This window comes from Mesocricetus auratus, unplaced genomic scaffold (assembly GCF_017639785.1).
Source record: "Mesocricetus auratus isolate SY011 unplaced genomic scaffold, BCM_Maur_2.0 Super-Scaffold_15014, whole genome shotgun sequence".
Taxonomy (NCBI): Eukaryota; Metazoa; Chordata; class Mammalia; order Rodentia; family Cricetidae; genus Mesocricetus; species Mesocricetus auratus.
The window spans coordinates 27,190,113-27,213,214 of NW_024429186.1; the positions used below are offsets into that span (position 1 = coordinate 27,190,113).

The 23,102-nt window shown below is 39.4% G+C and overlaps 1 protein-coding gene across 9 annotated transcripts in view; it reads left to right on the forward strand.

Moving 5' to 3' along the window:
* The window catches only part of Cep128 (centrosomal protein 128), a 345,498-nt gene extending 325,328 nt beyond the window's left edge, over positions 1–20,170 (forward strand). For 8 of the 9 annotated variants that reach the window (XM_040742676.1, XM_040742670.1, XM_040742674.1 and 5 more), the window contains 2 exons: positions 10,089–10,197; positions 19,041–20,170. In XM_040742676.1, coding sequence (XP_040598610.1) covers positions 10,089–10,197; positions 19,041–19,177 — 246 coding nt within the window. In that variant the 3' untranslated portion in view covers positions 19,178–20,170. The remainder of the gene's footprint in view (positions 1–10,088; positions 10,198–19,040) is intronic. The other variant, XM_040742677.1, reaches the window with a different exon arrangement.
* Positions 20,171–23,102: the final 2,932 nt, after the last annotated feature.

Sequence of the window (23,102 nt, forward strand, 5' to 3'; positions counted from 1 at the left end):
TGAATATATAGATCATCACCAAATTCAGCAGATGCCTACCCTAAATAATGCAGTAGTCTAACATTTTGTGAGACTGTCTCTCCAGTTGTGGACACCAGTAGTCATTTTTGCAAAGAAATTATTTAAAGAGATGTGCTAGTTAAATTGAAAGAGATGTGCTAGTTAAGGTTTTTGTCAACTTGACACAAGTTAGAATCACTTAAGAAGAGGGAACCTTAGTTGAGAAAATGCCTATTCTGCCTAATTTTATGTCAACTTGACACAAGCTAAGGTCATCAGAGAGGAGGGAACCTCAATTGGGAAAATATCTCCATAGGATCAGACTGTTGGCAAGCCTACTTAATAAGTGATAAATGTGGAAGGGCTCCGCACATTGTGGATGGGGCCATCTCTTGGCTGGTGGCCCTGGATTCTGGATTCTTTAAGAAAGCAGGCCGAGCAAGCCATGAGGAGCAAGTCAATAGGCAATAACCTTTCATGGCCTCTGCCTTAGCTACTGCCTCCGGGCTCCTGCTCTGTTTTAGTTCCTGTGCTGACTTCTTCAATGGTGAGAGTGCTGTGGAAGCCTAAGCCAAATAAACCCTTTCCTCCCCAACTTGCTTTGGTCATGGTGTTTATCACAGCAATGGTAAGCCTAACTATGACCACACCACGCCTGTGGTGAATTTTCTTAAGTAGTGATTGGTGTGAGAAGTCCTAGTACTCTATGGGCGGTGCTACCCCTGGGGTATATAAGGAAGTAGACTGAGCAAGCCAGTAAGCAGCACTTCTCCATGCCCTCTGCATCAGGTGGCTTTCCTGCTTGAGTTTCTCCCCCTGACTTCCCTCAGTGAATTTTACCAGAAGTTATAAGATAAACCCTTTCTTCCCCAGGTTTTTTTAAATCTAACTAAGACAAAGCCAGTTCTGAAGTTTTATTGCAGTACAACCACACTCACTTTTGACGTATTATCTGGGTTGCCTTTGTCCTTCAGCGCAGAGTTTAGCTATACAGTGGAAACTATACGGCCTGTAAATCCTCAAATGTTTACCATTGACCTTCTGTGAAAAAATAATAATGCCAATTCCTAACTCGGAAAAGGAAAACTTGACACTTTAGTCTCTCTTCCCTTACACACTATAGAATGTTTTACTTTGTCAACCAAATAAGTACTTTCCAGGCTGTTTTGGAAAAGCATTCCTCTTATGTGTGTGCTGTGTGTTGTCTTTGTGCCTGGAATATTTCTAGGCATACATGACTCAAATTAGTGAGCCTTTAGGGAGCTTCTCTTGTAATTGGAGCTTATATACACGTGTTATTTTTCTGAATCCAGCATTCAATGAACATTAATTTAGTTTTTGCTAATATATATAAACCACTGTACCGGATCCTCAAGAGACTAGCACACTAAAGAAAGAACCATAGCAATCCTTAGCAATTTAAATCCTTCATACAAGCAATGCTGATGCAGATGAAAACGTGTAGATGCAACACGGTGGTCCAATCAACCTCGCTGGGGATTTACGACAAGGCTGTTGAACCCTTAGAAAGAGGCTTGTAGTGACAAGGCCCAGGGAAGTGTTTTGCTCATGTCTTAATTTGGAAGAAATCGTTTACTAGCATTTCATCTGTTGCGTCCTGTATTGCTGTTGACAAGTAACTATTGGAACGGCAGGACCATACTGGCATCTGGCTTCTCTCATGTCATTGTTGTTGTGTAAGAAAGAAATACAATATCTTGCACAACCACAACATTTCAAGGAAAGAAGTGTGAGCAGGAAGTAGGCAAGTTAGGTTTTTTTTTTTAAGTTTTTTTCAAGAAAAAAATTTTGTATTACTTTTTTTAGAAAAGACCTTGCTTCACATGTCAATCCCAGCTCCCTCTCCCTCCTCTCCTCCTGCACTCCGCACCATCCCCCCCAGCCCCCTACCCCATTCCCACCTCCCTCCACACAGGGGATATCCAGAGTCTGTCACCTCACTCAGGGCAGGGTCCAGGCCCTCCCCCCAAGAGTCCAGGCTGAGAGAGCATCCCTCCCCATGCCATGGACACAAGAAATCCATCTGTATGCCAGGGACAAACACTGATCCACTGCCCAGGACCCCATAGGTTGCCCAGGCCTCCCCACAGACTCTCACACTCAGGGGGTAGGGATCAGTCCCATGCTGGCCTCTCAGCTGTCGGTCTGGGGTCCAAGAGCTCTCCCTTGTTCAGATCACCCGTCCTTGCTTGCTTCGCCAGCCCATTCTTTACCCGTTTGCTCATCACTCCATTCTCTCTGTCACTGCATTCCAGGAGTTCAGTTCAGTGTTTAGCTGTGGGTGTTTGCCTCTGCTTCCATCAGTCACTGGATGAAGGTTCTCATTCCTCTTCTCTGGGGTACCATGCATATCTCTCTTAGGTTCTTTCCTGTTCCCCAGACTCTCTGTCAGTGGAATTGCAGACTGGCACTCCCCTGATCCATGTCTAAAATCCATATATGAGTGAGTATATACCATGTTTCTCTTTTTGTGACTGGGTTACCTGACTCAGGATGGTTTCTTCTAGTGCCATCCATTTGCTTGCAAATTTCAGGATTTTTTCTGCTGAGTAGTACTCCATTGTGTAAATGTACCACATTTTCTCTCTCCACTGTTCAGTTGAGGGGCATCTAGGTTGCTTCCAGGTTCTGGCTATTACAAATAATGCTGCTATGAACATAGTGGAACAGATGTCCTTGTTGTATGAATTTGCATTCTTTGGCTATATGCCTAAGAGTGGAATTGCTGGGTCTTGTGGTAGATTGATTCCCATTTTCCTGAGGAATCTCCATACTGCTTTCCAAAGTGGGTGTACAAGTTTGCACTCCCACCAGCAGTGGAGGAGTGTTCCCCTCTCTCTACATCCTCTCCAGCATAAATTGTTGTTGGTGTTTTTGATTTTAGCCATTCTGACAGGAGTAAGATGGTTTCTCAAAGTTGTTTTGATTTGCATTTCCCTGATGGCTAAGGATGTTGAGCATTTTCTCTCATCCATTTTATACTCCACTATTGAGAATTCTCTGTTTAGTTCTGTAGCCCACTTTTTAATTGGATCCTTTGGTGTTTTGGAGACTTGCTTCTTGAGTATTTTGTCAGATGTGGGGTTATTGAATATCTTTTCCCATTCTGTGGCCTGCATTTTTGTCTTGTTGACTGTGTCCTTTGCCTTACAGAAGCTTCTTAGTTTCAGGAGGTCCCATTTGTTAATTGGTGATCTCAAGTGTCTGTGCTACTGGTGTTATGTTTAGGAAGCGGTCTCCTGTACCAATTCGTTGAAGAGTATCTCCCACTTTCTCTTCTAAGAGTTTCAGTGTGACTGGATTTATGTTGAGGTTTTTGATCCATTTTGTGCAAGGTGATAGACATGGATCTATCTGCAGTCGTCTGCATGCCAATACCCAGTTATGCCAGCACCATTTGTTGAAGATGCTTTCTTTTTCCCATTGTATAATTTTAGCTTTTTGTCAAAAATCAAGTGTTCATAGGTGTGTGGGTTAAAATCAGGGGGTTTTATTCCACTCAGGCTTAGAGCCCCTCTCCTACTGTCTACCCCTGTGACACCAGCAGGACAAAAAGGAACCAATGTCTAGAAACCTGTCGAGAGTCCAAGCAGCCCAATATGTATGATTTTAAGAGCATGATGTAATATAAAAATATGATAATATAATGTACCAAGATGACCAAGCTAACTGAACAAAGCCTGATCTGAAACTTTATATTTATAATTCAACTCAAAGCTGAGTCCGACACACTCTCACTGACTCTCTGTAGACAACAGAAGCATTTCATGGCCTCTTTTCCATCCAACCTAATTGAGTTTCTGTAGGAAATGCAGTCTTCCTCACAGCCCCAGCTGTTTCAAATAGAACACAATGTCCACAGTGAGCCAGGAATACAGCATCACTAATCTAAATTCACAGAGGAGCATGGTTTGCTCAAGAAGAAAACAAACAAACAAAAAAGCCAAACAACAAAAAAATCTCCATTTGTTACCTATATTCTACTAAATATATGGTTTTAATTAACATTGGAATTTTCTGGTAAGATCACAGAAGGCATACCCCTTTGCCACTCTTCCTCTTTCTGAAAAGAAAAGTGTGGATTTTAATCTTACAGTTGAAGACTTGGTGTGCGGCTTCTATTTGAAGAAGCAGCTGTTTTACAGTGTTAGAGGAGCGAGGTGAGGAAGTGTTGGTAATGGCTTTCCGCAGTCTTTATGAAGGGAAGGCAGGGGTGACCCAGGTCCTTGGCCGCATTTGCTTAGTGTAAACGTGTATGTGTGATATAAGTCCCTGGCTTGCTCCTGGAAGTCACTTCTCCCTCATGGAATCTCTTTGTAATTTGTTTATGCCTTGCTCATAGCAATTAATGGCATTCAGCACTTTCTCAGGTCAGCTATTTCTGACTTAAATCTGCAACACTAGCTTCTAAAACATGCTGCGCACAACTCCTAGGGCAATTCGAGATTGTAGGTAATGCATAAACATCTGATACTCTATAATACATTGCCAGTGTAGTATTCATACAATTTCATGGGCACTGCTTGGGAATAGAAGGAGTAACCATGGAAGAGTTTAAGAGAGCATTAATTCTTTTATCCCTATTATGCCATTTATAGCTACCCTTTCCCGTCTTTGATGAAAAACTAAATGTAAATTGCTATGCAAATATATCGATATGTGTCCCTCAACCCAACCAATTTGTCACTCTTTGGAGAGAGCCTTCTAAAGAATGTGAAATCAACTTTTAAGAACATACAGACTGCCAGGAATTGGTGGTGCACACCTTTAATCCCAGCACTCAGGAGGCAGAGGCAGGCGGATCTCTGTGAGTTTGAGACCAGCCTGGTCTACAAGAGTTAGTTCCAGGACAGCCTCAAAAGCCACAGAGAAACCCTGTCTTGAAAAAGAACGTATAGACAACAGTAATATAAGTGTAGGTGAATATGGAAGTTAAGAAATGTCCTTGGTTGTATGGCATGGCATTTAACACAGACTCTGTCTCACTTCTGACCCCACAATAAAGAGCAAGCATACATAATAAATTTGTGATTGTATTCTAGGTTCAACTAGTATAGAAGTCTAGCAAGAGTCTAACTGCCATTTTTTTCCAGTAATACTTGGGTGAAACATCCCAAACTTTGAATGGAAATCAAATCATGTGGAAATATGAATTATTTTATTCCTTCAATATAATCTGGATTTACATGCTACCATATTTTACTACTTTATTCATATTGTCTTTTTAAAAGTTAAAAAGAATTTTTTTTATTTAAATCAAAGAGTTGGAGAGATGACTGAGTGTGTAAGAATACTGCTTGCTCCTCCAGGGGTCCTGAGTTCAATTCTCAGCAACCACATGGTAGCTCACAGCCATCTACAGTGGGACCTGATGCCCTCTTCTGGCACAAAGTTGCACATGCAGCTAGATCACTCGGATGGATGGATGGATAGATAGATGGATAGATAGATAGATAGATAGATAGATAGATAGATAGATAGATAGATCTTTTTCAAAAATTCAAATGGAACTAGGATTTTTTTCTTAATCTGAAAACAGTTATGGATCAGAAGTGATAACTTAGTTAAGCATATCAATTTTTTATCCAACTACAGCTTTATGCTACATACCCTAGTTCCTGTGGCTTAGAATATAATAAGATTTTATAAAACTAAGTGTCAATAACGAAATGATTGTGTTTGCTGATACTGATAGTAAACTTACTAAAGAGCCATCCAATAGTCTTAACTAGCACTGTCTTTGTTTTAGTTCTTTGAGAATTGCATAAATGTACTTTGATCATATTCCCCCCCATCCTCCCAAATCGACACATCCTTCCCTATCCACCCAGTTTTCTGTCCTCCTTTCCTTTTAAGTTTAAACACATTAAGCCCAGTTTGTAAAACAGTATTTTCATGAGTCTGTAACTCTAGTGGTGAATGTTGGTTGAGGTTTATAGCATCATTGAATCAGTGTAGAAAAGATGGTTTGTATAACAGGCACTTCTTCTCTTCACCTTGGTTCAGATGAAAAGGTATTAGTGGGGAGATGACTTAGTGGTGATCTGGAACAATGCCTTAAATATAGCTGAGTAGGATGACTCCTAATTGTAATGCCTGCATTCACAATGCTGAGGCAGTAGATTGTAAGTTGAAGGCAGCCTAGGCTACACAGGCTTTCTCAACAAAGAAAAAGAGGAGATAAGAATGAAAAACGAGCCTGCAGCTGTAAGAAGAGCAGCCTCCTGTGTGCCAACATTCACAGTAAACAAATTCTAATTTCAGAATATCAACACATATTGCTAGTATCTGCTTATTACAGGAGTCATTCAAATAAAGAGTGGAGGATTGTGGGAGGATAGGTAGAAAGATGGGCTGCCATGAGAATCAAAGCCACACCCTGGTGATTAAAATTAGAAATAGAGACATGAAACACAAACTTTAGGTGAATGTCCAGTTCGAACTTTCCAACAGAATGAAGTTTCCTCAGGAAGAAGTTGACCTCCCTGGAGTACTGATGGAATACCAGATGTTCATAGTGGAGTGGAAAAAAAGAGTGTGTGCATCATTTGACAAAAGAAGTTGAGGAAAACATTCCTGCCACAGATCCAGAAATATATGTATTTTATTTTCCTTTTCTCCAGGGGAAGAGATTGATACAAACTTCAAAACTATGTGCATCACTTATAAACTTTGAACTAACAGTGTTCTTCTGAGAGAACTATTTGGTCTGCATTGTTAAATGTCAGTCATTAGATAACACTTTAGCAGAGGAACTCAGTCAAGTTGGAACAGCTTTTAAGAAACCAATTACAATGTGAGTTATGAAAGAGAAGTGGAAGAAGCCCAGGGAAAATACTAGAAAATGCAAGTTCTTTCATCCATTGAATTTTTGCAGAGAGTTCTGGCTAACTGGGCTATTCAGACTTAAGACAGCAATAAAAACAGGGCCTTGTTTTAAGGATAAAAGGATTGTTAAAAAGCAGAAGCTGTGATTATTAACATTGCAAAGACTCTTCCTTTTTAATAAGTATTTTCTTCTTGACATTAAAGTGCACGATTCCATAATAGATAGGAATTAAAAGGAAGCATTGAGAACCTTGTAAAATATATTTAAACTGAGATTCCACAGATGAAGTAGCAGTATAGGAGTGCAGGAACAATATAGGAAAAGAAAGTGCTCTTTTCATACTCTGGCATGCTGATTGTTCAAAGGAATTATGAAATAATTTTCTTTCATAATTCAGTTTGAGTAGTTAATTTTGCTGGTTCTGTTTCAAGAAGATATGGAAGATTTGGACGGTTTTTTAAAGATTTTATTTCTGTGTGTGTGTGTGTGTGTGTGTGTGTGTAAGCACCCGTGAAGTACAGTAAAGGGTGATAATCCCATGAATCTGAAGTTAAAGGGGGTTTGTGAGCCACCTGATGTAGGCACAGGAAATTAAATTTACATCCAAACTCTTAACAGCTGGGTCATCTCTCTAGCTTCCTCTGACAGTATCTTGAAGAAATGAAATGTTAAAACTTAAAAAGATGCAGTTAAGCCTCTGTAGTTCTCACATGTAAAGAAAGGAAGGATGAATATTCGAGTCACGAGTTGGGCATGTGAAAAGAGCCTCAAAACTCATGGAGAAACAACTACCAACAGAACTCTAAACAACAGCGGTCCTGTGATGAGCAATGTTACCACCTCTTTTCTCATGAGTGGCACCATTAGCAGAACAAGCAATGAAGACTAGAATCACACCATCACCGACAACAACTACCTGACATTTTCAAAACAGTCCCCCAGCAGCAGCTACAGTATTCACTACTACTCTCCAAAGTAGACTACATTCTGGATGATAAAAATCATTTAAAAATTTAAGATGATTAAAATTGTAAAGATTATCCACAGTGGGGAAATATCCAAATACTTATAGATTAAATATCATACTTGTATACTAACCCATGGTGTCCCAATGAAGCAAGCCAGACACGAAGCTAAAAATACTTAACTATATTAAAGTAAAAAACAGGGTTTATTGAAGTTTGTCTGATCAACAACTTCAATGAAATGTGAAAAATATACCATCTGGATTTCAATTCTAGGAAATTAAAGTATAAACAAACCTTTTTGTAGCAATGCCTCTGTCACATGACTTGCTTATAGTAGGAAAAAAACCTGAAAAAAAACGTAAGGGTGAATAATAGGAGACTATGATAAATATCTGGGTGGTGATGATACTGATGATGGTGATAGAGAAAATAGTCTTACTAACAGTGAAATTAGGAAAAGCATGAGGTTGGTGGAGATGTGCAGTAGAGCCTGCACTCTATTACATATAACATACATATAGCATATGCAATGACTTGAGGAATGAATGGGAAACAAGGATCCATTTATATAAGTGTGTATGCATATACTTTTTATTTTGACTTTTATTTACATTTATGTACAGGATATGTGCTACAAACAAACAAACAAAAAAACTGGTTAAGGTCCAGAAATAGCAGTGAATTCATCAGGTAATCATGTTACAGGAGGCCTTACCGCCTGAAGAACTGTATTTGAGACTTCTCCTCAGACCACCTCATCCACAGCTGTTTGATGTGGAAACTTTGGCAATATCCTTTAATCTTCTCTCCAGACACCAGTTTTTCTATCCAGTCTTTTTTTCCCCTACATGTTTAGGATGATAGTCTGACCTTATAATCATCCTTCCCTTTAAAAATTTTTTGTTATCTTCCAATGATATTTAAGATACTTAATCTTGGACCAGCAAGATGGCTCAATGGGTTGAGGTCTTTGCGTTCAGGCCTAATGATATGAGTTCAATCCCCAGATTCCACCAAGATAGATAGAAGATGAATAGAAGGTAAATGCTTAGGTCTGTGCATGCTCACACCAACAAATCAGTTTAAAATAATACAACTTTCAAATCATACATGTAGCCTCTGCCCACCCCTAGACTTCACTGTAGAGACTCCCCCAATCTCAGAATGCTGCCACCACAAGGTCCTCTTCCTTCACTTCCTGCATCCTCCCTGCTTCTACCCGTGGGTTTTCACCCGCTGTCTTCATTGCTCTATATTTAAATAGTTCCTTGAACATCACCTCCAAGGGGCATCTTCTTTGACCTCAATTCCATTTTCTTCTCTCTGCTATTTACTGTTCCATCATGCTTCTAATTATACCATGTTAATGGATGCCTTTATCCTTTGGAAACCTGAAAGTTTCCTGATCATCTGCCCCAGTGTCTTGTTTGTTCCTGGCTCAGCACATAGTACAATTCTACCCCCAATTGTTGAATAAGTGTGGGTTGGGTGGAGAATAAAGAGCATAGTAAATAATTTGAAAATAATCATAAAATTGCAATTTTATTATTTACTCAAGTATATCAAAGTAACTATTTTTAATCTATTTAAATAATGAGATTATTTAAAGTTGTCATCTAATAGTTAAGGAAGACACATGTATGCAACATATGAAGACAGGGGCCTATTTTGTATATTTTAACTCAAATATTTATTGAATGTGTAATATTATGTTCATATGATCATATGGAGAGCAGTCTGATAAAATTCATGTTAAACATTAAATTGTTTTTATTGAGCCACTATTTCCACCAAAGTGTTTGACATCAGGAGTAGACGTAAATTTGGAAAAGGTTACATATTTAAAGGTATTTCCCTGAGTGGTATTTATGAAAGCAAAACCCTGGACACCATCTAAATGTTAAGGAAAACCCTGGCTGAGTAAAGCCTAGTGTATCCACTGGATAGTATAGGACTACTTAAGTTAAAGATTAAGATAATATAATGACTTCAGAATGTTTACAACTAAACACAAATAACACAGAGTTTTATTTATGTGTGTTCAGGGGAAAAACTGGAAAGAACTGTCATGCTGCATAGCAATGAATGATTTCTTCCTTTTTCATGTATTTGCTTTAGCCCACGTGGTCTGATTTCTGCAATGATTATTATCACTACCTGTGCATATGTCATATGGCTTGTATATTAAGGTCTGGACATTTATGCAACTCTGACTCTCTTTCCACGTATTCTGTGACCCTGGAACTGAAGTGAGGTGCTTTCTTTCTCAGGACGACAAACCTTTTTCTGAAAGTTTCCACACTCGTGACCTAGATCACTCATCCTCTTGGCAGGATGGCAGTTGCCTGCTGTCTGGTCCACGGTTTTCACACTTCAACTGTAAGTAATAGAATCTTTTACCAGTTATCAAATTGGATTTCTTAAAAAGTGTAACTCACGGGGAAATTAAAGTTTAAGGCCAGCACATGATGGTAATATTCATTCTAAAGTTTGAGAAATTTTTCATTATAGATTATAAAAATAATGTCCCCCAAGAGCACATCTGATGGTACCCAACTCTCTGAAGAACATGGAATTCCTTTATAGACCTCAAAATGTTTAAAGAAAACCTAAAGTAAATCATCTAAAGTAAAAATGTCAGTTAAACTAATTCTTGGTTTAAAGATTGTTAACTCTAGATGAACAGAAAAAGGTTATTTTGTAATAAAACAAATAATTGAAACAAGAAGAATTTTGCATTTAACTATTTAGAAATATTTATTTGTTCAAAGAGTAAGACTACGTGCACGCCTACACACTTAATTTCACTGTTTATTGCCTGTGACAACAATAAAATGTCATGGTTCACTAGCCTGGACTCCAGCTACCCTCGTGCATTCCCTCTTCTCCCCTTCTGCAATGGGCCTCTTCATGGGGCTCAGCATTTCTGCATTATACTTGAAGATGGCATCAGTGCTATGGTTTTTAAAGGTGTTTTCTATTTTAAGCTCCCCAAACTCAATACAACATTTTAAAATAAATCTTAGGATAACAAATAAATAGATTCTTATAATATGAGTAACTTTTCACTTACTGATTTTTTTTCTATCTGCTCACCACAGACTGAACTCAGTGAAAATATGAGTGATGCCTGCTTTGTTCATCATTGTTTCCTTAGCTCGCCACATGATACTTGGCACATATTAAAATCCCAATTAATATTCAATTAAATTAGGTAAATGACTATACACGTCCTTTTTTGAAGTCTATTTTATCTGAGCCATCGGGATTCAAATATTATTTAATTTGCATAATAATTTAGTTTTTCAATTTATCATGGGCCTGGAGGGTTATCCATTAAATTTGATAATTCTGTCATTTAAAATAGCTAGCCTGCTATAAAATAATATATCAAAATAAATCTTAAAGAAATAGGTCAAATCCAAAGGTGAGATCTCCCATTTTTGCTTGTTAATATTCATGGCTTTGTTTAATAAATATTTATCAGTTTCTGACAAATGGTTTGGTTTTCATTATATCATGATTATTTTATTTCAAAAGCTAAGCATTTTCTCTTTCCCATCTTAATCATTTTACCAAGTGATTTTGCATCTGTATAAACCTTCTGCTATTCTGATGTTGTGTCCACTCTTCAATATGGATTACATGTCAAGGTGAATATAGCGTCACAATTGGTTTATGTATAGGCCAGAGTTTGTGTCTTTCATATTAAGTAATGTAAAAGTTTCCTCAGGTTAACATGGACCAGAAAGCCACCTCAGAACATTAGAAGTCCCACCTGCTGGTACACTGAGAAGCCTGGAGATAGCAGGACCATGAGTCCAGCATAGTGCCCGGTTTTTTACTGCTACTTGATATTTCTTAGACGGCTCCTAAAAGAAAGTAGTTAGAAGTCATGAGATAGGATATTAAGGCTGTTGGAATTATATTTAATTATTATAATAGGCATCCAAAGAGACTATATTTAGCTTTTGATTATACCATCTTGTAGCCAGCCTTGATCTTTTTTTTTAATTTTTTTATTTTAATTTTAAATAGCTTGTTTTACATGTTTTTTCTAATTAAGATATATTCCTCATAAGCAGACATGTGATCCTATTCAAGTGTAGCAGTTCAAAAGTAAGAAAAGTTATCATCTCAACATAGTCTAAATTAAGAAATACTTGTCACTGCTTACATTATAGGATGTAAAAAATTAATTAAATCCCTCCATTGATTAATGGAGCATTATGTTTTATTCTTTTTATGGACAAGTTTTTGCTTATGATTTCCTGCCTTACTTATCCCCATCTTCTCAATACTTGTCAAAATTTAGTTAACATTGTCTGAACACTTCTGTTTTTATAGCAGAGTAATTACACTTAGAGAAATTATCGTCTAACCTCTCCTTTTACTGAGCCCCCAAAATTCAAAATGCTAAGCCTAGCAAAGTGTAGAGCAGAGCCTGTGTCAAATAGGATGATTAGAGAAGGTGTCCTCAGACGCTGAAGCTAGAGACTACGCAGAGAGGAACCAGGGTAAAAAGGTCTCAGATTATAAACTATTCTTGACATAACGATAGAAGAAACTAGACAAGTGGGAAATAACATCTAGAAAAACACAAAGTACAATGAGTGGAGTCCAGGGAAGAATGGGACACTAGAAAAAAATGAGGGCTTTCAGAAAACCAAGGGCTGGCAAGATGGTTCAAGTGTATGAAGGCACTTGTCACCAATCCTGATGACCTGGGTTCAATCCCTGGAACCCCATGTGGTAAATAAAGGAGAAGACCAACTCCTACAATTTAGCCTCTTACCTCTACATGCATGCTGTAGTACATATGTTGTGTACCCCCCACACACAAATAAATTTAATAACAAAAATTTAATCAACTTAGGAGGGATAGTAAGATGGTTAGACAGGTAAGGACTCTTGCTTCAAGGCTGATAACCCAATTTCAGTCCCTGGGGCCGACATGATGCACAGAAAGAAAAAATGTTCACCACAAATGCAAGCCATGACATGTGTACCTACAAACACATTCTCTCTCTCTCTCTCTCTCTCTCTCTCTCTCTGGCTCTGTCTCTCTCTGTCTGTCTGTCTCTGTCTCTGTCTCTCTCTCACACATACACACACACATTCTCTCTCTGTCTCTTACACACACAGATGTAATTTACAAGTTTAAAATTCGGGGGGGGGGCTGGAGAGACAGCTCAGTGTTTAAGAGTACTGGCTATTCTTCCAGATGACCTGGGTTTCAGTCCCAACACCCATATTGTGGCTCACAACTGTCTGTAACTCCAGTTCCATGGGATCCAATTATCTTGTTTGGGCCTCTGCAGGCACCAGGTATGCATATGCGGCACAGACATATATGCAGGTAAAACACCAATTGACATAAAATAAAATGGTAAAACAAACATTTAAACTCAATTCAAAATAGAGGAGACATGGTTCACAGATTTGGAGCTCAGGGAGAACAAAGAAAGCGCGCAGGCCAGGAGGGAAAGCGCTTATCCAAGATGGCTGTGCGATGCATGCGGCACCCAGACACTTTCTCATGCCCTTGTTTCTTTACCCCTTTCTTCTATGGAAGTGCATTGAGGAGAGGCAATGCCTTTGATCTTTGTATACCTGAAAATGGAATCTTCCATTGACACTTGATCAAGGCTTGGGCCGACTATAAAATTCTATGTTTGGCCAGCTACAGAATTCCAAGTTAAAAATGATTTTCCTTATGAGGTCATTGAAAAAAAATTTCTTCCAATCCAAGACTGCTGTTGAAAATCATAGCTACTTTACTCCTATCTTGTGAAGTTGTCTTCTGTCTTCTCCACACCCTTCCCTTCTGTATCTGGTTTCCCTTTCCACTCCTGGCCTGGGAAGCTTGGAGGAGCTCTACCCTTGAATCCCAGTGAGTGTGTGCTATTCAATCTTCTTTCTTCAGGATTGGTGAACCCTTAAATGGGCACTCACTTTTTTCCTTTTATTGAAAATAATTTTTCTCATGCAGTATATTCCTGATTCCCCTCCCTCTACTCTTCCAAGCTCCTTCCTACCTCCCCTCTCTTTGGATCTACACCATTTCTTTCTCTCATTAGAAACAAAAAAACAGTTTTCTTTAGAATAGTAATAAAATAAAATTAATATACTACAATAAAACAAAAACTAGCACTTCGGAATTGGACAAAACAAACCAACAGAAGGAAAAGAGCCCAAAAGAAGGCACAAGAAGCTCGGCAATCCTAGGAAAACACCAAACTAGACACTGTAATGTTAGTGTTTCTGTGAGCTCATGTGGCCTTTGACCCTTTTGATGCAGAAGGCTTTCTTTTCTTGATGTCCTCCATCCCTCTAACTCTGAGGCTCTTCCTGCCTCTTATGCAGGATGCCCTGAGGGGAGGGATTTGATGAAGACATCCCACTTAAGACTGAATGTACAAAGGTCTCTAACTCTCTGCATTATGTCCAGCTCTGGATCTCTGTGTTTATTCCCATCTGCTTCTTGGTCTGAGTCAGCACTCACACTTCTTTTTAAACATATTTTTTGTATTGATTCTTTAGGAATTTCATATCATATACCCTAAGCCCACTCATTTCCCAACCTTCTGTATCTGCCCTTCATCTTTGTAGCATTCCCCAAAAGAAAGCTTTTAAAAGAAATAATAAAATAAAAAAATAATATTAATAAAATAGAAACCAAAAACCCAAAGACCCAAAAAATATAAAAGCAAGCAAACATAAGAGCAGGAGAGCTGTCCCTGCCCCTCACCAGCTGCGCACTCAGGAGAGTGTCCCCTGCACATTGCCTGGGCAGCACAGTAGAGCTGCCCCTGATGGTGTAGGTGTGGGAGAGCCGACCCTGGGGGCAGGAAAGCAGAACCAGTCTTGCCCCTTGCTCATTGTTGCAAGGGGTGAAGTAGCTGGGCAATGCCAGCTCACCCTGGTCATGACAAGCGGGGGTGAGCTGGCTGGCTATGAAAGCTGCAACTACCCAGGTCCAGAAATATGAGTTGGCCTGCTCTAACATCTACTCCATCTATGATCTGCTGGAGCACATGAAGGTGCGGGTCACGAAGATCCAAAGCTACAGGATCTCCCCAGCACAGGGCAACAACAGGATATCCAAGAGGAGTCCCAATGAGGGCCCAGCATTCTTAGGGTAGCAAAAACCTGAGGCCTCAAACCAGACCAATGACACTTTGAAATGAACACTTGCAAGTAAAGATATATGGATAAAAAGGTAAACTACAGCTTCCATGATTAGATTTTTCTTTCTTTTATGTTTTTCTCTTAAATTTTATTTTGTCCTGTTTCGGTGGGGGGAGGTTACAAGGGCAGAGGGCAGATACGAGGGGACAAGGAGATGAATGGAATCTAGATGCATGATGCGAAAAACACAAAGAATGATTTTTTTAAGTCAAAAAAGAAAAACCTCCCCCATCTTTCCTGCCTCTCCATCTCCTCTTCATTCATCTTAGTGGCATTGGGAGCTTTGGTGTGTCACATGGTAGACACTCTTGTCCAGACAGCTTTACTTGCAAATGTTCATTGTATAACGTGTTGTTGGTCGGGTTCCAGGCCTCTGACTTCTGGTACACCATCAATACTGGACCCTCACTGAAACTCCAGCAGGGTATTCTGTTGCTGCCATGAATCATGAAGATTCTGCAATTATGCTTCCACGGGACCAGTCCCTTCATGCAGTCTAGCAGGTCATAGATGGGATAGATGTTGGGGAGTGCTACCTCAAAGCCTCAGATGTGTGCCTGAATGGTAGATTAGTAGGTCAGTCCAGGTAGCTGGGATCATCTCTCTGAGGCGAGGGGTGGAGCTGGCTCTTCCATGCTCACTCCTAATATTTCTTCTCATACTAAAGAACAATTCTATTGAGAAAATCTTTAGGAAACAAAGAAATAGCAGATTAGCTGATACAACTGAACACTTGGGGAGGGGAAAAAAACCTTCAAAAAGGAAATGTGGAAGAGTTAATTGAGCTATTAGAAGCAAATAATCATAGAACAAAAAGCATATAAAAATTAAGATATGAGTCAATTAATAAACTCAGGGAGAAAAATAAGATGAGGACTATTGTCACAGTCTACCTACTAGGTGTTTTGTGAGCTGTGTTTATTTACATGGTCATGAAATATAAACACTCAGTATTGACATAACTGAAATTTCAGAAATAGCTATTTTGGAAGGATGGGTGTGAAGAAGTGGGTGGGTGTGGATAATGTCTAAAAATGATAACTCAGGAAATAGCATTTTCGACATTTTTCTATAAATGAAGCAAAGACAGAAGGTGTTTAAAGGGTTGCTGTGGTTGACACTGAAGGATTACAAGGATGCAGTGGGAGACCCCTGATGTCCTCTACAGCACTTCAAACTGATGTGCAGAAGAGCACTTTGGTTAGACATGAGTGTTAGGAAGACAAATGCTACCACAAAAACCTCAGTTTTTATATCTGACCAGCAAATGTCCAATTTTCTTATTAACTTCTAAATTGAGTGTAAAATCTGGCTTTGGAGCCCCAAGCCATTTCAACCTGTGTGGAAACTTGGCGAAGAGATGACTGCAGCCCTGTAGACGTGGATGGACATTACTTTCTGGGTTCACAGAACAGGCACTTCTTGCTTTTGGTGGAATATAAACTGCGTGAGGGCTTCTTTGTCCCATGCCATGGAGGCCAGGGTATTCATTTTGCCAATGTAGGGACTCTGTCAAACTGTAACCAAACCAAGCACAGAAACATGGACCATAGAAAAAACAAAGGAAATGGGAAAACACTGCATAATTTGTGGTCTCTAAAATTGCTCCAGTATTAATGAAAGTTTGTTTTAAGAGGTAATTTATGTCAGCTTTGTATAGTTCAGGTCAATACATGAAAAGGTAGATTCCCTCTGCCAGGAAGAAGGGAAGAAATGTATAAATTGTAAGTTTATATTGCCATTGGAAATAAGAACACAGAAATCCATTATTAAAAGCACGATCACTAGCAAATTTATCCTGGCTGACTGGAAGCTGTGGCCCTGAGTCAGGATCCTCTTTTAGAAGACTGGTTCCATTACCTTCAGCCTGTAGACAGTAGGGGCTTAGTCAAGGGAGTGTCACAATGTCAGCTTTGGGAGCCGTCATTTTCACTTTTTATAAGTGGCGACTAGCCACTGGTCTCCATGTGTAGTTCCTTTGAGATGAAAGGCACACGACCCAAGGGCAGCTCCCTCTCAGGGTTGAGACTAGTCTAGACTTGAATGAGGTCTATAGCACTCTAGTGGCTTTAGAACTCTCCAGCCTTTTGAGACTAACATGCTTAATTTCTGTGGAATTAGTGTTTCCAAACCAAATTTTAAAATAAACATAGATTGCAAATTGTCTGTAAATCTTAAACTGCCCTAAAAAGTAGATTAAAAAAATAGATGAGTGAGCCTAAGAGAAGGACTGTGACCTTTTCTCAATAGGGCCAAACATCTAGAATTATTATAGAATTTAGAAGGGACTTATAGATTATATTCTAACTTGATACTTTCAGAAAAGCAATTCAATGAAAGTTTCCCTAAAAAACTGTTTCATCTCCATCTCAGTTTATATTGCTAGGAAAATAAGTCTTGAGCATTCTTGGTTTGTCTTTTGAAAGGACAGTTTATGGGAGTTTACATCTTTTGGATGAAAAGTAGTTTGCCCACAGACTAACAGAAAAATGTTATTATATTAATGGTTCAAGGTCTGCCAGGTTAACTGTGAACAGCTCCTTTTAAAGTAATCCATCCTCCAGCATCAAATGCCAACAATATGCGTCAATAAGAATGCTGGGGCTGCTGATAACATAAGAGTAATGGTTTCTCTACCATCAAAGGATTATTTATTCTGGGGAAGTATGATATATCTGCCTCTTTTATTTGCTTATTTTATGAAAGGAGGCTTTGGTTTTGTATGTTAACCAATTAAGTGCTAAATAGTTTTAAATCATTGAACTCTGGTTATTATAATTTTACAGAAGGCTTTCTAGTTACTCTCCAGAAAGCATCTAAAAAGTTTGCAGTTGGCCATCTCTTTAAAAGTCTCTTAGTGTGTTCACCTGAGTGGCTTATATACAAGGCTTTGAGATGGGTTTTGGAGGAGGTAGTAATAAAGAAGACAGACAAGGCCATCTCATCTCCCGGGGAATTAAGTAGTGAGCAGAGAAGGGGGAATGGTATGTCAAAGGCAAGTGGTGGAGAGAACCCGCCAGGACAGGAACACTGCTTGCAGTGAATGATCATGAAATGCATCTCTGGCAAAGCAACATTTGACCTGAAACTTGAAGGGTAACAAGAGCCAGCTGAGCTGAAATCGAGTGGGAAAAAGACACCCTTGTACCAGGAGTAGAACATTCAAAAGCTCTGAGAAAAGGTGGCATGGTCTGCCAGGAAGAAAAGATAACAGGGAGAGAGTAAGAGGGGCCTGCCAGGTGTCTAGATTTCATCCTAAATTCACCAAAAGCATGGAGGTGGAGAGGCTATCCAGGAACAGAATGAACCTTGGCTTCCTTTTAAGGAAGGTAATTCTCACTAGAATGATTAGGAGTAAGATAAAAGTAGACTGAAAGGAAATGGGACCCTCGACCGAGGGGATAGTAAGGGTGTAAAGGAAGATGCAGGTGAGTTTTGGAGATAGAATCATGAGGACTCACTCTTAACTGAGATAGATAAGTCAGATAGACAAAAGCAGATGCTGGGAATCTATGTGGATGGGCATGTTGGTTCTAAGACAGAGTTTTATTTTAACATATATTATTGGTTTCTAAGATTAGTGGATGAGCAGGGATCTAAGAACTGAAATCTGGAGGGAAAAGATCACCTGAACAGTGACATTCTGGCCTCAAGCCTTGAAGGGAAATAAGAAAAACAGTAAAGCTAGATTGTAGGTCTATTGCTAGTAGCCCAGAGGGTGTAACAAAGAGGATTCTGGGAAAGGAGGCCTTCAAATTCTCCCCCTGTAAATTCTCTGTGCTTGTATCATTGTATCCTCACAAAGCACTCATCTTCCACTCTCAGATACAAATTTAAAAATTCGATTTTAAAATCAGTTGTCTTTTGAAAGTATACAGATTTTATTTATGCTAAAGGTCTGTTAGTCCATGTAAAGTTCAATTATAGAAAACTAGATTAAATGTGATACGTAATTAACTAAACTTCTACAAGATTAGTTTTTTGGCTCAAGTGTTATATTCACATTGGTTTATTTTTTCTCTTTCCTCTAGCCTTGCCAACATTAACCAAAAGAACCATTGCCCCAGATTCAGCTTCAATCAAGGAAGATGCCACAAGTTTACCAGTGAATAGAACAAATCCGCAGTCCAAGAAGGAGGAATATGAGAGCAAAAAATGCAAAATATAACTCACAACTTTACTTGACTATTTTACAAATAATACCCTATGATTCTTTTTGCCATTTGGCTCAGATTATCTAAAGACACCATGTGTCTTTGACTCCATGGGACTGCCAAGCATCGCCTAGCGTGACATTGCAGTTGGTCTTTGTGAGTGAGAGTAAGTTTATCCAGTAGAAGTAATATCAACCTATGAATGATGCACAGCTCTCTTAGAGGCAGCTCATGCAGGCAGAGAAAGTGATCATTTTTGCTTTATATTTCCCCATCTTTCAGTGTCATACTTTTCCACCCCAACCTTGAATTTATAATTGATGCCTTTCAAAAATGACTTGCTGAAAGGAAAAAAAAAAGGAATTCCCTCCAGGCAAAGTTTTCCAGCAGTTTAGATTCAGGAGCCTTTGGACACGGCTGGTTTCTAAATGCTTTCTCCCTAATCAATTCTCATGTGTTCTAACGTGTCATGGAGATGTCTATGTAATATTAGGCTGCCTTTCAAATGCTTATCATCCTTCATTTGTCATCTCAGCAGTCTCTTATGACACATAGTCTCTTAAAACTATTCCAATCATCACTTTTAACTGCAAAAGAATTTATAAAGGATAGCTGAATCGTAGAGCACTGGAAAGAATTCACAGCAGTCTTTATTTATTTGTCTTATTGGGGCCAAATGTCCACTGCGATCTTCCCAGTCACACCCTGGATGATCTTTGGTTTGCTCTGACCCAAATCCCAGCTGTGCTCTCCTGTGACAGTGGGGTTCACTCTGCAAGAGTCCCTGTGTATTTTGGTACTACCTGACTGCTTTTCATGTCCCAGCCTTTTCAACATCAAAGTGTTTGTAAAAACCTTACCACCTTTCCACGTCCAACTAATAGTGAAGAAATTTTTATATTACAATGCTAAATAATGGCCATCATCAAGGAGATGAGTCCCACTGGGCCATGGTGGAACGACTCTGTGCAGATACAGGAAAAATAAAGCAATTCCTTTGTAATACACATTGCATTGTTGTGTCTGTTGAAACACAAGTGTTTGTTCCATTTCTCAAGTGCCATAAAAATGCTATATGTTTGCTCAAAATGTGTTCCTGGGTTATCATAACACTTGGGGGTGTGGAGGAAGTGAGCCCTGTCTTTTTGTAATGTGAATGCAGCTCTTTTCACATCAAAGAACATCCACATGCTACATAAGCTCTGAGGCCACTTACTCAGGGCAGTGCCCTCTTCTTGAGGAGCACCTATGTGTTACTGATAAGAAGAAGTTACCAAAGCAGAAATGTCTGTCCTAAACCATGCCTGGTGTTCCACATGGGGGAGGGGGAAATGTGTTTAGGCCAGCTAGAACTAAATATGAGTTTAACAGCGTTGCTTTTGTCTTCTCTATCCCCAGAAGGTCTCAGTGCTCTAAGGTGATAGCAGGAAGAACTCATGTGAAGACGTACCTCGTCAGCAATAGGATCTTGCCATCTAGTGATGGTGGGCAACCACAAGCAATGGCAATCTGGACTGACACTCTATTTTATCTTCTTGGAACTAAATAATGGGGAAGAAATAGGAGATAAAATTGTCAGCCTTTATTTACATCCCTAAGTCAAAGGTTTATTTAAAGCATTTCCCTTTAGGTACAAGCAGAGACTCCATGCTCTCCATATGTAAAGGAACCATCTGAACTTAGGGAACTGATCTGAATCATTGTTAGGACATCCATGGTAACACACAAAAACTAGAATAGGCTAGCTAGACCTGAGAGTTGGAGGAACTCAGACTGCTGATTCAGAAAATCCTTCAAAGCATACTAGCTTATAATTTTATAGCTAAATAGAGAGAACTCTTGTGGAAGAACTCTTAAAATATGAAAAATTTAAGGCAAGTATATCATTCAGTACTCTATATTGCTGTTGGATGGATGAAGGTGTTTGCCTTTAAATACAGATCCCACCAGAATTTCATTGGCAAAACCAATTCTTTGTGAACAACGATTTGTCCAAATTCCTCAGCTGCTTGGTCGTCTATTTTTATGTACTGAAACCCAAGGTCCTGTCTCCTCTCAAGGTTTTTCCTGTCTCTTGGAGTTACCAGGAGCTTCAGCTGAAAATCAAGAGGAAGATTAAATCTTATTTTTTCCCTCTCAGAGCCAGCAACTCTTTTCCCTTCTCTCCTTTGGCAGGGCAGCCTGAGTTATGTGATAAGAGGCTTCTTTGAATTCTAGTGGATCAGCCATATTGCTGGTAGCACTGGGACTGTGGAAGGGTTCAGCCTTCTGCAGTGCACCTGGTCCAAAACTTCATTTGAAGATTGACCTTTTTGGTTTAGTAATTTTGATTCTTCTGGCCCCCTTTCTCCCTAAATACACTAAACTTCGATTGAAGTTGCTGAAGGCCACAGAGGGAAGAAATACAGCTGGAAGAATTTTGGCTTGCTGTTTTTCCCATTGGCTAAAGTCTTATTATTCCCCTGTCCAGTGTCTGACTTGAAGGTTGGAAACCAGTTGGTTATATAACATTTTATGCACCCAGTTTCCCAGAACTAACTTTATTCTTAGCATAGCTTGTTTATGTTACCAGCAGAGAGTTAAAGCTGATAACAATGCGAAACAGTGAGTGATATCATTTAAAGGTTGCTTATGTAAACAGTGTATATCCACTTAAAAAGCCTTTTTATCCCCATGCCTGTGGTAGATGTATGTTTATAGTTTAAATCCCAACTTAAGGGCCCTGCAGTTCATATTCATACATCTCATTGAAGGGTAGGGAAACTACTTATATGAGAAGCAGGGCTTTGGAGTTCAAGCCCCCAGATGCGTTTCAGAGAGGTTACCCTTTTTTGGATTAGAAGCAGAGTAATCCAGTCTACACTGCCTGGAAAAACTAGCGGTAGCCTCCCTCCAACATGTCCTGTCCATCTTAGCTCCTGTTACATCTGTGCCTGTGTCCACATCCCACCTGAATCCAGAGACTCTACCCTTCTTTTCTATCTAAACTGTAGTGAGTCTTAGACTTAAATAGCATAGCATTGTAATTGGGACCAAACTCCTACATGTAATAAGATGGTGTGCTTACTAAGCAAACCCTTTCCTGCTTACATCGCTTTCCTTAGGACTTGGGCGTATTATAAACTTAAGTATACATCATATGGTAGCCAGGAATGTGAATGAACACTGAGTAAGATTCCTTTTTGAAAATTCCTATGTCCCCCCAAGCAAATTATCCCAACATTTTTCTCCCCACTCCAGACAAAACAAAATGAAATTTGTGATTTTCACAGCCTTCAAATGAGGCAGCAGTTCTCACGAAAGCATCTGGCATTCTTGGATCAAAACTAAAGCATGAGCCCTAAGCTGGGAAACAAATCGAAGCATTTGTATATAAATGCATTCCACTCTCCAAAGTATGATATAAAAATAGTTGCATCTTTCAACTTTTAAGTCTTCAGATGCTCAGCAATAGAAAAAATAGCCACTTTTTCCTATTTGAGGAAAAATCTGAACCATGAAAGATCTCACTTTGTCTCATTTCCATATAAAAACAGCACATCTAATTGAAGGGTAGGAAAAATGCTTATATGAGAAGGAGGGCTTTGGATTCTAAGCCCCCAGATGCATTCATCTCAGAGGTTACCCTGGCTTTTGATGAGAAGCAGAGTAATCCAGTCTACACTGCCTGGAAAAACCAGCTCCACTCTCCCTCCAACATGGCCTGCCCATCTTAGCTCCTATTACATCTGTGTCCAAGTCTGTTTCCCACCGAAATCCACGCCCAACATATGTGCCTTACTATTTTACCAAGCCAGCTGGCCTCTGATGTCTCCTCGCCATACAGTCCACATTGAAGAACTAGCTGGGGGGGGGGGGGGGCAAGGCGGGGGATGTGGTACCTCAGTTCTTTCAGCAGTCAGTATGTACATATGCCATATGCCTGGATAGAGATGAGAG